The sequence below is a fragment of the Scophthalmus maximus genome, chromosome 14 (assembly GCF_022379125.1).
Source record: "Scophthalmus maximus strain ysfricsl-2021 chromosome 14, ASM2237912v1, whole genome shotgun sequence".
Classification (NCBI taxonomy): Eukaryota; Metazoa; Chordata; class Actinopteri; order Pleuronectiformes; family Scophthalmidae; genus Scophthalmus; species Scophthalmus maximus.
Window position 1 is genome coordinate 1,653,697 of NC_061528.1, and position 13,804 is coordinate 1,667,500.

A 13,804-nucleotide genomic window follows, 5' to 3' on the forward strand; every position below is an offset into this window, starting at 1 on the left:
CATTAAAATTAAATAAGAAAACCTTCAAAAACGGATACGATTGCACATTAAGAATAAAAAACAAACGTGGGCAGTAATCTTGCATTAAAGCAACTATGACCGGGAAATGAAACATCCTTTATCAGCTGATCCAGAAAGTGATTTAAGATGATGGACAATGTTTGTGTAACTAAGAGTGTGGTAGGATGCTTGGATAGAGCAGCAGACGACTTCATCCAGCTGACTGTCAGATCCAACATGGCCGCCCGACCAACAGGATAACTAACTTTGTCACCTGAGTGACTAAGACGATTCGAGAGAATTCCACATCATCACAGTCTGAATGTAAAGACGGACGATACGTCCTCACTTGTCCTGTTGCACAAAAATCAAGCCAAAATATCTCTGCTCCGGTGGCCACCATCTTGTCCTTTTGACGTAATTTGTAAAATATTTCACCCCGTTATGGTTTTTTGGGGCATCAAATAACAAAAATGAACAGTTGACAAACATCAGTGTGATAAGAACTGTTGCTGAAATGACAGAAAACATCTTTGAGAAAAATGTATTTAACGTCTACTTTTGAGTTTGGTCCATGTCACATCTGCTAACATGGAGGAGGCGGGAGCTAACCACCAGGGGGCGATCCAGAAGATTTGACTTCACTTTTGGGGATTCTGCCATGTTGTCCATCTTCATTTACAGTCTACGATACTGATGTACTCGCTAACTTGATAGCTGAGTCCCACTGTTGTCATCCTTTTTGACACCACCTCTGAGGAGTGCTAGAGTTGGCTGCAATGGCTTTAGGTGTAAGTTAAGATTGTACCTCGATGATTAATAAGATATCAAGGCCTAAAGAGGAGCATGTTGTCTTTGGCTCTAGACCTTGCTAACTGCTGCTTGTTGTCTGACATCAGCATCTCTCAGGTTTCGCTCTGAATCCGAAATTTCTTGGCGACAGTATCTGACCCAGACGGCCGTTGTGCGAATGTTAAACCTTAAGTTCCAATAATGCACAAACCTTGATGGGCGCCACCACGGAAGGTAAAGGTTCTGCAGGATATGATGTTAAGTTTGAGCGTTTTGTTTTTCAGGCACTTGTGGGGCTCCTCTGATCACTCCAAGACGCCAAGCGGACTCACACCTTCACAGACTAACATGCACAGTGATGGACCAGCCGGTAAGATGACAAACAATTGACTGATTTATTCACTCGCAACGTGACGATCACCTTCTCTCAGACAAGAGTTCATTGTAGCGTACTAGCTGCTTGGTCTACAAGCCAACAAACACTGAGGGCAAAGCTGACTGGCGTACTGGTGAATTAACCCAACGGAGTCTGGTAAAGCAGGACTCATGGACTGTTGTGTGAAGTCTGTACTCAGACTACTGGAGGCCTTTGGTTGAGTCCCTGTGGGACTGTACAGATCATTCAGATCCGATTGAGTAACAAATTTTAATCCGGATAATGGCAGAACTAAATGTGTAACTTTACAGAGGCAAGGGAAGACATGAAAATAGGTATAGATCCCTGTGGTTTGGATTATAAAACCACTTGTAATCTGAGTACAACTTTACAAGAAGTATTTATAAAATCTTGGTGGTTTCAAGGATTAAGGGTCCGTCCCATTTCCCCTCACTTGGCCCTACCTCTACATTTTGCGCCATCCCACGTAGGGTAGGGTGTCCCATTTCTTTTGAAGATCCTTAGGGTCCTTTTCATTTCCCCTCACTTGGCCCTACCCCTGCATTCTCCCACTCCACCTGAAGTCAGCATCTGACCACCCTACGGCTTTTTGAAGTGGTTTGAAGGGGGTAGATAACTCTTACCCCTTGATCTTCAAAAGAAATGGGACACCATACCCGACACGGCAATGGGCAAAAAAGATGGGGAAGGGCCAAGTGAGGTGAAATGGGACGGACCCTAAGTCATATCCCTAAGGCGTCACCAACCAATCAGCCACGAAGCCCTAAGTTTAAAGAAACATTTTTAGATCAAATGATCTCAATACAAACTATAAGTGGAATTAGTGGTATGCCAGTTTGGTAACCTGGTCGAAACTTCATCGCATTTTTGAGAATACAGACCCACGTCCAGTCATCAACTCATTCTCTTCTGACACTTCTTAAAAACTTAAAATAATTATAATAATAACAATATCTTTTCCAGTATTAAATAATCTTATATAAAAACACACAAAAGTTTGAAATAAATGGCAATGCTCCCTCTACTGAGTGCCCTGCCCCCCCCCCCCCCCCCCCCCCCCCCCCCCAACCCCCCAGACATTTCTATACACATCATCTCACTTTTGGATCCTTCCATTAGTCCCTCCTTCCCTTCGTCGGTAACGTTCCTCCTGTTGCAGCGGCTCCATGCAGTACCAGTCGTTTTGCAGCAAATTGTCTCTGTTGCCGTCATCGTTCAAGTCTCGTCTTTTTGAATATTTCAATGCAAAGCTGCACAGACATTGTGAAAAAAGCTTGATAGATGATTTTCCAACTTGCTTGTATACAGATATATATACATATATATAGAGATTTTTTTTTTACTCATGTCATTGGATTAAACATGTATTGGTAATGATAGTAATAATGAGGATAATAGGAACAATCATTATCTGAGATTAAGAGTAGGAAACATGGCTTGCTACTTGCTCAGAAATTCAAGGGTTGATGGTTTAGGATGAGGGGAGACGGACAAGTCAAGACAGACATTGATTATTTCTTCTCTGCAGAAACGATGAGACCTAAATAGTCAATTTAGTTGTTTAGGCTCCACCCAGTGTCCTTGCTCACTACCACTCGCCGGTCAGTTTGGTGCTTTGGTCCCTTTTCGGAGGAGCGGGAGGTGGGCCCCGCCGCAACGTTGCATAGCCTGAGATGTTGGCATGTTTGGTGGAGTGGGAGTGTGTGTGGTGGCGAGACAAAGTTTGGGAGTGTCCTCGGACGCCCTGCTGCTGCATGAGCTCCGGAGGAGGTGGCGGGAGGAGCGCCATGTCGTCCATAGTGCCCACGGGCTCCATCTTTGAGGAGGGGATGAGGCTGGAGGAGGTGAGAGAGCCGTGGCGAGACACCGACTTCCTCTTCAAGGTGCGGTTGAGGTCTTCCAAGAAGTGAGGCCTTAGCGTCAGGGAGCCCGGCCCTGCTGACTTTGGGGAGGTGGGGGGGACAGGAGAGGAGGAGGAGGAAGAGTAAAAGGACAGGGAAGGAGGTGGTGTCTGAGACAGGGGCGGCGGCGAGAGAGGCAATGACATCGTATTGTCATACTGGGTTGTGTTGCTGCTCCGCCGGTTCAGGGTTGGAGGAGGGACTGCCCCCTTTTTCAGCGAGCCTTGTTTCCATGACGACGACGACAAGGTGGACGACGCAGGCTGTTGATGCTGCTGCATCTGAGGCTGGGGATTAACCACGGCTACCTTAGGGGGTTGATGGAACTCTGACGGGTGGGGAGGAGGAGGGAAGAGCTCGTAGTCACTGGGGGGCGGCGGGAAGTAGTCGGGAGATGAGTCAAGGTGAGGTGGCTGGCAAGGAGGAGGTGGGGGAGGAGGGGATGGGAAGTCTGTAGGCTGATGGTGCTGGCCTGTTTGCAGCCCCTGGAGCACCAATGGGAGGTTCGCCAAGTTCAGCTTTCCTGGCTTAGGCAGTGGGGCAGGAAGTGCAGAGGAATCTTTTGAAGGAGACCCAGTTGCTGACGAGGAACTGGACGAGGTACCTGTCGGAGGAGCTTGGCCAAATTTGTTGACCAGGCTCTCAACTTTCTTTGGCCTCTCATCTTGGGTCTCGCCTGAACCGGCCCGGATGGAGGAGGCTCTCTGTGGAGCTGGTGGGGGCCCTCGCTTGTTGGATCCTGTGGACGAGTTGGAAGGCGACTTCTTCATGGGGGAGCCCGTCTTGGAGGGGGATGAAGATGGAGGAGGAGGAAAATCTTCTAAGGAGCTGTCACAAGGAGGTGGGGGGAACTCTGGTGACTGTGGAGCTACAACTCCTCCTGGCTGCCACTTTGGTTTGGCCTTGACCGCTGGAGGAGACTGAGGAGTAATGAACTTCGATCCTTCCATGGAGTTGGAGCCAGAAAGAGAAGAGGCAGCATTTCCTGGGAACTGATTGACAATCTGTTTTACCAAAGAAGAGGTAGCGGCCGCGATGGATACAGAAGACGAGGAGGAAGAAGGAGAGAGGGACAGGTTTTTGGAGGACAGGCTGTGCTGCTTTGGAAGAGTCGGAGGCGGCTGATTTGGGGAATGTCCCGTTGAGAAACTCTGCTGCTTTTTAAAGGAGCCGCTGCAAACGTGGGGCGGTGTTGGTGACACAGGTGAGAGGGCGATAGGAAGGGAAGAGGGGCCTGAAGGTTTGCGAGCAGTTTGAGGGGGAAAACCACCAGTAAATGTTTTGGGAGGTGCTCGAGGGGGTCCACTGGGGGACAGAGGCCGAAGAGCTTGCAGGGAGGTGGGAGGAGAAAGCTCAGCTGGAGGTGGAGGAGGAGCATTTTCGTCGGATTCGGATGCAGTGAAATCGTACACCATGTTGGGGAACTTCTGTGCCAGGAACTCCTGGAGGCCACTGTTGCAGAGTTGAGGACAGGTATTGGGCTCTGGAGGGGGAGGAGGCGGCAACCCATTGGCGTCCATGTGTTCCGGTGGAGGAGGTGGGAGGTAGAAGGCCTCGTGAACTTCCTCCTCCAGTGGGGGTGGTGGTGGGAGACCAGAGCAGGGGCTTGGTGGACCAAATTTCAATGCGGCCATGGCTGAGCCAGGAACTGGTGCTGTGGGTGGAGGAGGAGGGGGAGGGGATGGTGGCAATGTAGGGGAGGTGCTATAAGTGGGTGGGAGGGTATTGTAGTTTGGTTTGGTTGACTGGATGGGAAGGGCAGGTGGTGTCGCTCCTGGCAGCTGTGTCCTGGACTGGTTCTGGCTCTGCAGGCGGGCCAGCGTGCTGTACTTGACATATGAGGAGGTAGGTGCCGGCTGATGGGCCACGCTTGACCCAAGGGGAGGTGGTGGTGGCGGAGGAGGCGAGGGCGGTGACGGGGATTCGGAATCCTCAGATGGGATAAGGCCATCAGTGTAGCTGGTCCTGGAGGGCGGAGTCTGAGGCTGAGAGAGAGGGAGCTGCTGGGGGGAAAGGCTGGGTATCTGAAGAGGAATTGGCCTACTGATAGGGTCGATCCTCATCATCTGTAGAGGGAAGGAGAGAAGTATGGAGAGAAGACGGAGAGGGTGGCAAAGAAATGGATGATCAGAGAGAAAGAGAGATGGAATTACAACCAACAAGTATTAAACCATTCCACTGTTGTCATGTTTCCATAAACCAAACCATCCAAGACAAGATTGGGAGTGGGTTCCAATGGTCTTTTTTCATTTTGAATCTGGCTCCAAGTCGTTTGATGCTAACAAATGTACGATAACTCAGTGACGCTAAGCTATGAACGAAAACCACTGCGAAATGGTGGGTAGTACACTTGTCCAATGTGTTACGAAAGAAATGTTTGGAAGGGGTTATCGAACCGGGGTCTACATTCCCCACTAAAAAAAGATTTGTTAAGGGATTTGATCAGAGCTGGATTCAGTAAAAAGCCATTGAAACCCAAATCCCTAAACAGGATGCGAGAACTCAAAACAACAAACCACTGCAGTCCAAGAAAACATCTCTGTTGAAATTCCAAACTCACTGCAACTTTTAAATAACCTCAATCACAATCAGAGGGAAAACTTTTCCACCCATCGACCACCACACTCTGGTCACCTCCTACCATCAACACCTCGAGGCCCCGGACTTTATCATTTAGTAGAGCTCTGTCCTTTTCTCATTGGCATCCGCAAAGCAACTGAAGGAGACACCACGAATCAACTATCAGACCATCGGACCAAACCAACAACTGACAAGTTTTAAAATGCTGTAAATCATATTCTGAACTGATTCAAAGAGTTTGTTAGGTTCAGGATGAGTTTAAACTGCATGTTGTTTGTGGTGGTTCCTCTAAAAACCCCTGAGATCTGTAGGTCACTTCTTCACACAATGTTTTGACGGAACCGTCAGGTCCAGTGTAACAAGTAGCTGCATTTTAAACGCTTGCATCATCACATTAAATATGTTATGAACTTATCTGGCAAACTAAGAACCGTCCAAAAGACATTAAACTGATTATGATGTGGTTGAAACTGTGCTCAAGATGTCATGAATTAAAAATGTGTTCAACTAGCTGTAGGCAAATGTGTTGGTTAGGACATTCCATCACATCACGGGGTTAGAACCAATCAACGGTTCAGCTGCAGCCATTTAAAAAAGGGGCGATCCAGTCGGGACCGAATCGACCGTCACTGCCAAGAACCAACGCGGACATCAGGTCAGTGTCAGTTTTAAAAGGCCGCAGCCGAACCGTTAACATGCCTGTGACATCACTTCCTGTCTAACCTCCGCTCCCTCCTCCTCCTCCTGCACAAAGAGGAACTGGCACACGTCCCTTCACCTTTGACCGCTGGCAGAGGGGAAACATGGGAAAAGTCGTCCACAGGTAAACAGGACAAACGACAGGGAAAGGATAGGACAGTGTGTGTTTGTGTGTGTGTGTGTGTGTGTGTGTGCGAGGGTTCACACACCTCTCCTTGTGTTCCTCTCCTCCAGGCGTCAGAGAAGATGGAGCTGACCACACTCTGGGAGCGGGTGTGGCCCGTTGAAGTCATCTCCGACACGCCGCTGTCCGATTGGCTGGAGTGGTTGGACTGGGACTCTGAGGGGTGGACGGACATGATAAAGATGCTTATTGATATTAAATAGACAGTGAAATTGTGGCCGTCTTCTCGTCGTATTGTGTTTGTCGATGCTGCGTCTCATATTTTTTCCAACTGCTTCCTGAGGTGTTTTGGTCTAAGACCGTTGAAGACGCCTCTCGGAAATCGAAAATGAATTGGTCTGCAATTGCCAGGCTGCAACTAATGTGACTAATTATTATCTTCACTATCAATCATTTGATCTATAAAACATCGGATAAAAGTCAAGTGTCCATCATAAATTCCTAAATCGGTTGTAACAGTCGTAAACTCCAAGATATTCCGTTTTCTATGATGTTAGAAAATTCCAACATTTGCTTGAAAATCAGCTGGAACAATAAAAATACTTGGCAGTTAATTTTAAACTATATGGCTGCAGCATTAAACCCTGGAGAGGATGGACGGACCGACCTGGGAGGCTGGAGGAGCTGGACCCGGACTTGATGGAGGAAGACGAGAGGGACGACCAGTCGTAGGCCGCCTCCGTCCTCCGCATCGCCTCCTGGAAATTGACGTACAGCTGCTTCCCGTACTGACGGACGACAAGAAGAGTAATCACATATATTTTAACCCTACATTGATTTCTGCAATAATATTGCAACATGGCTGTTTCTACTGGATGCAACGTTTGACCGTTGACAGGTTGTTACCTTGGCGATGCGAATACTGTTGATCCATTGTTGGAGGGTTCTGACGTCATCACAGCAGAGGTACTTGATGTACTGCGACTTCTTCTGGATCTGAGGGTGCTACACACACACACACACACACACTATGTATTACTTCACAGGATACTGTGCTGTAGTAGTTTTACGACTGCGATTACCTGAAGTACTACGAGTACTACGACTAGAACTCTTAAAATAATATCAATGAACTCCAGTATTAATACATTGAACAAAAATATTATTATTCTGTTACTACTGTCTCTGTATTTGCTGTGAAATAGGTGTAATTCCCCCTTTGCACCACCAGGGGACACTGAGACAGCAATGCCTCAAACAACACAATGGTAAGTGGTGATCTATCCCAAACCTCATGATGCTTGTGTGTGTGTGAGTGTGTGTGCATGTGTGTGTGTACGTACCTTCAGCACCATGCAGTAGTCTGTAGGAGCCTTGAACTTGCCCTTGTAGTCCTGACCGTGGTAAACGTTCACATGGTCCAACTGGAGGAAACACACCAGGTCCCTGGAAGCCTGCAAAAAAACAACACACACACACACATTGATTTGACAGTTTTACAATGAAATATAATAATATCACACACACACAGACACACACACACACCTTGGCCTTGCCCTTGGGAACGTAGTAGATGCCAGAGGCTCGGAGCAGGAAGTAGCGTTTCTTCCACGACTTCTTCCCGTCCTCCTTCAGCCACAACACTCCCTCCATCTCGGGGACGGACACCGAGCTGCCGCCGAAACACTCCTGAGGAGCACGAACACACACACACACACACACACACACACACACACACAAAAACAAATATTTTGAGCGTTCTACAATCATTTCTGGATGAAGATGACATTCGAGGCACGAGAGGAGAAAAGACAAACTGACCTCCAACAGAGCCTCTTTGTTGCGTTCAGCCATCTCACACGTCTCCTTCCGCCCCAACAAGTAGTTCTGCAGGAACGAGAAAAAAACAAAGAGAAGCGGGAAGAAAGAGGCAGGTGAGATACGACATGAAAACACACCTCTGTAGTGTGTGTGTGTGTGTGTGCGTGTGCGTGTGCGTGTGTGTGTGTGTGTGTGTGTGTCTATGTGTGTGTGCGTGTGTGTGTGTGTGTGTGTGTGTGTGTGTGTGTGTGTGTCTGTGTGTGTGTGTGTGCGCGATCACCTCACCTGGGGGTTCTTGAACAGCGCGTACTTCTCGATGCGTTCCGTGAACATCAGGCGGTTCTGACTGTCTCTGGTCCAGTTCAGCAGGTTCTCCACCAGGTTCTCGTGATCCTCGAAGATCCGCTCTGCAACGGGATGTGGGGGGATTTTTTAGATTAGTATATTTGGTAAATTTATTTGTGTTGTTTCATATTCAAAGTGGTTTAAAGCGTCAAACTGAGGAGAGACCTGATCAACTTTTGGCACCAAAACACAAATGGTTATAAAATAATAATAAAATGAAGAAATATATGTTTTTTCCTCTTTTATATAATTTTATAATAATAATAATAATAATAATAATAATAAAAAGAATGTTCTTCCTGTCATCATTATTATTTTCATGTGCCACAGTTTCTGTTTCCTGGAGGGTAAACGGTGGCAGGTCAGAGGTCACAATCTGACAGGAAGTCACAGTGTCCTGCCAAAGGGCACTCAGCAGGGAGCGGGTGCTGCTGGTGTGTTTGTACGGGTAGGGGGGGGGGCTGTCAGAGGGGTAAACCTCCCCCTCCCTCCCTCCCCTCGTCCTCTCCCAGCGACTCCCCTCATCAACACAGAGGCAGATTTTAAATCTCCCCGACCTCAGGTTCACGTTTCACAAACTCACGTGGAGCAGATTTGTGCAAAGGAGGAAAAAATGTGTATGTTTGAAAAGGCAGATCGAGCTTCACTTCCCTCTCTCTCCCTCTCTCTCTCTCTCTGTCTCTCTCTGAGCCCTGAAGATGTAGGTTAGATCACACGCATCGCTGCACCAGAGACACACAAACACTGTGTGTGTGTGTGTGTGTGTGTGCGCACGTCATAGTGTTAAATGGAGCTGAAGCTCCGTAGCACAGTGTGTGTGTGCTGGCAAACACACATCTCAGCCCCTCCAGGGATGTGTGTGTGTGTGTGAGTGTGTGTGTGTGTGTGAGTGTGTGTGTGTGTGTATGTTATGAGAAGCAATTTTGGTTCAAAACCATTGTTGTGAGTTCATCAGTCATTTTAAGGCTTTTTGAGGAGTTAAGATTTAGTTTCCGGGTGAGAATTAAGTTTAGGTTTGGGTAAGGTGCTCCATGTGTGTGTGTGTGCGTGTGTGTGTGTTAGTGTGTGTGTGTGTGTGTTAGTGTGTGTGTGTTAGTGTGTGTGTGTGCGTGTGTGTGTGTTAGTGTGTGTGTGTGTGTGTGTGCGTCTGCTCACCCATCTGCAGCTCACTGAGTGTCTCCACCAGGGACCAGTCTGGACTGTATCCACAGTGAGATTTCTCCAGCAAACTGTCCAGAACCTGAAGAACACCAGAGTCTGCACTTACTACACGTCTACTACTAATATTAATATTACTAATACTACTTCTGTACTACTACTACTACTACTACTACTACTACTGCTAATAATAATAATACTTCTACTATGGTACTACTACTACTGCTATTGCTACTTCTACTGATACTTCCACTTCTTCTACTTCTTTTACTAATAATACTGTTACTTCTACTACTACTAATCATACTTCTATTACTACTACTTCTACTGCTACTTCTACTAACTACTACAGTTCTACTGACAGAAATACTGCCAACACAATAACTTCCATCCCAGCTCACGACACTACTGCTACTTCAACTAATGTTATTACTACTGCTGCTACTGCTTCTCATGACACACGACTCCTCTCACACACGTCACAAACACTAATGACATGATGATTATAATGATATTAATAAAACCCGTGAACTGCTGTTGGTGAAGTCGAGCTCGTACCTGTCGCACCGTCTGCCTCTCGTCCACCATCATGGTCTTTGAGCTCTCGTCCGACAGGTGAACACGAATCACCAGCTGCGACGGGGAGAGGAAGAGGAAGAGTGAGGAGGAAGAGGAAGAGTGAGGAGGAAGAGGAAAAGTGAGGAGGAAGAGTGAGGAGGAAGAGTGAGGAGGATGAGGAAGAGTGAGGAGGAAGAGGAAGAGGAAGAGGAAGAGTGAGGAGGAAGAGGAAAAGTGAGGAGGAAGAGTGAGGAGGAAGAGTGAGGAGGATGAGGAAGAGTGAGGAGGAAGAGGAAGAGGAAGAGGAAGAGTGAGGAGGAAGAGGAATAGGAAGAGTGAGGAGGAAGAGGAAGAGGAAGAGTGAGGAAGAGGGAGAGGAAGAGGAAGAGTGAGGAGGAAGAGGAAGAGTGAGGAGGAAGAGTGAGGAGGATGAGGAAGAGTGAGGAGGAAGAGTGAGGAGGAAGAGGAAGAGTGAGGAGGAAGAGGAAGAGTGAGGAGGAAGAGGAATAGGAAGAGTGAGGAGGAAGAGGAAGAGGAAGAGTGAGGAGGAAGAGGAAGAGTGAGGAGGAAGAGGAAAAGTGAGGAGGAAGAGTGAGGAGGAAGAGTGAGGAGGATGAGGAAGAGTGAGGAGGAAGAGGAAGAGGAAGAGGAAGAGTGAGGAGGAAGAGGAATAGGAAGAGTGAGGAGGAAGAGGAAGAGGAAGAGTGAGGAAGAGGGAGAGGAAGAGGAAGAGTGAGGAGGAAGAGGAAGAGTGAGGAGGAAGAGTGAGGAGGATGAGGAAGAGTGAGGAGGAAGAGTGAGGAGGAAGAGGAAGAGTGAGGAGGAAGAGGAAGAGTGAGGAGGAAGAGGAATAGGAAGAGTGAGGAGGAAGAGGAAGAGGAAGAGTGAGGAGGAAGAGGAAGAGGAAGAGTGAGGAGGAAGAGGAATAGGAAGAGTGAGGAGGAAGAGAAAGAGTGAGGAGGAAGAGGAAGAGTGAGGAGGAAGAGGGAGAGGAAGAGGAAGAGTGAGGAGGAAGAGGAAGAGGAAAAGGAAGAGGAAGAGTGAGGAGGAAGAGGGAGAGGAAGAGGAAGAGTGAGGAGGAAGAGGAAGAGGAAAAGGAAGAGGAAGAGTGAGGAGGAAGAGAAAGAGTGAGGAGGAAGAGGAAGAGTGAGGAGGAAGAGAAAGAGTGAGGAGGAAGAGGAAGAGTGAGGAGGAAGAGGAAGAGTGAGGAGGAAGAGGAAGAGGAAGAGGAAGAGTGAGGAGGAAGAGGAAGAGGAAAAGGAAGAGGAAGAGTGAGGAGGAAGAGGAAGAGGAAAAGGAAGAGGAAGAGTGAGGAGGATACTGTACATTGACTCATCTGTGTCACATTCTTGATTCTGATTGGTTTTCTTATTTTACAGCGACAATAATCGAGATGTCAGGCGACAGGACGGTTTCATCCTCTGTAGAAAAACACTAGATGGAATTTTCAGACTGTATCATGATCATGATCGTTCATCAGAGGATCATTTTTACAGTGACGTGTCCCACTGAAGGTAAATGGCTTTTAGTTTCAGTCACGGCACATACATGACCCCCCCCCCCTTCCCCCAGACACACTGTATAACAGTTATATAACACTGTACATTACCATAATGTGGTCACATGGCACGACAGCGATCACACCATCTAAATCACAGATTGTTCTTTAAATACAATGTACAGTTGAGGTTACGTTCATAGATAATTGCCCAAGTTTTCAATGAGCTTTTTTAAAAAGTGTTTTTAATTCTATACTTCTTTCACTCTATAAATATGGGGTTTTGTTGTGTATGAATCATTTGGCTCCTGATCATATTTAACAGCCTCAGTGTGTCAGGAAGTGACGACATGTCTTTATCTTTTATTATCTTATCATTCACTCGGAGGTTAGAGAAGGATCCACATACGGATGATTATACTCTACACACACACACACACACACACACACACACACACACACACACACACACACACACACACACACACAGGTAGCTGGAGTTCAGTCTGTGTGTGTGTGTGTGTGTGTGTATGTAGTAAATCCAGATTGTCAATCCCGTCTCTCTCTGTGGGATTGGGATTTAACTTGCTATGGTCATTATGTTGAGTGCTCTCTCTCTCTCTGTGTGAGAGAGTATGTGTGTGTGTGTGTGTGTGTGTGTGTGTGTGTGTGCTGACCCCAGCTGTTTATTGACCAGAGCTTTTCAATGTGGAGTAACACTGACCTGACCCAGAAAAAAACGAGTCCGTTGGACACGTGCCAGAGACACACACACACACACACACACACACTACGCATTCAGTCTTCAGTGTGTGTGTGTGTGTGTGTGTGTGTGTGTTTGCACCAGACTCACCTTCTTCACCTGGGCCTCCTTGATCTTCTCCAGGGCCACTCGGATGTTGTCTGCCTTCAGCTTGGCAGCCTGCTCCTCCTGCACACACACACACACGCACACACACACACACACACACACACACACACACACACACACACACACACACACCCGTCAGTCGATGCCGACCCACAGCGCTGACATACACAGATTAACATCCACCCGTCTTCTCACCTGACTCCTCCAACAGGAGTTCATATTTGCTCTTAGTCGACGCTTCTGTGTCCGACTGGCATCAAATGAAAACCACAAAGTTGGGAATAAAAAAAATAAAATAAGGAACTCAAAATCCTTAAAAGTCCTTGTGATTTAATCTGCAGAGTCTCAGACTCAGTTGCTCCAAACACATCGCTCCTGCTTAATTAGGCCTCTTCCTCCCGCGGGAGTTTTCCTTTTTTAAATTTGAATCACGTATTTTCCCCGACAGCGTGAAGACGAAGACGAGCTGATGTGAAGTACGAGACGTGAGTGAGTTATTAGTCCCAACGAGACACAGAAGCTCTGCCCGAGGATCCCGGAGTGTGAGCGACCATCACACCCGTCTGCCTCTCCTCCTCCTCCTCCTCTTCATCACCATCAACATCATCATCCTCTCTGTATTATCGCCGGCCGCAGGAGAAAAGAGACTGGATTAACGCCGAGACGCTACATGTTGGTAGATTGTTGTCGCTCTGAAGGAGGATTATCCAAAGTTCCACAACACACACACACACACGCACACACACACACACACACACACACACACACACACACACTAACTTAGAAGGAAGTGGAGACACTGACTGGCAGCGCCCGACTCACGGACCGACAGACTCGGATTTACTCGCCGATTAAAAAGAAAAGAAAAGTAAATCTCCTCGTCGACCTGCGGACCAACTGATCGCCAGCGAAGCAGCTGCTGCCTCCGGACTCATTCACCGGAATGAATCAGAATGAAAAAAAAGGAGACGCTTCCTCGTCCCCGACCGGAGCGAGACGGAGGGAGTGAGGAGGAGGAGGAGGAGGAGAGAGGGGAAGCAGGGATGGATTGTGGAGGGGG

The 13,804-nt window shown here is 47.7% G+C and overlaps 1 protein-coding gene across 3 annotated transcripts in view; it reads right to left on the minus strand.

Moving 5' to 3' along the window:
* Positions 1–2,326: 2,326 nt before the first annotated feature.
* raph1a (Ras association (RalGDS/AF-6) and pleckstrin homology domains 1a) overlaps positions 2,327–13,804 on the minus strand; it is a 50,980-nt gene continuing 39,502 nt past the window's right edge. For 2 of the 3 annotated variants that reach the window (XM_047337229.1, XM_035603929.2), the window contains 11 exons: positions 12,727–12,804; positions 10,376–10,450; positions 9,815–9,899; positions 8,600–8,721; positions 8,315–8,380; positions 8,039–8,182; positions 7,837–7,947; positions 7,400–7,498; positions 7,161–7,281; positions 6,579–6,709; positions 2,327–5,156 (listed from right to left, as the gene is read on the minus strand). In XM_047337229.1, coding sequence (XP_047193185.1) covers positions 2,778–5,156; positions 6,579–6,709; positions 7,161–7,281; positions 7,400–7,498; positions 7,837–7,947; positions 8,039–8,182; positions 8,315–8,380; positions 8,600–8,721; positions 9,815–9,899; positions 10,376–10,450; positions 12,727–12,804 — 3,411 coding nt within the window. In that variant the 3' untranslated portion in view covers positions 2,327–2,777. The other variant, XM_047337230.1, reaches the window with a different exon arrangement.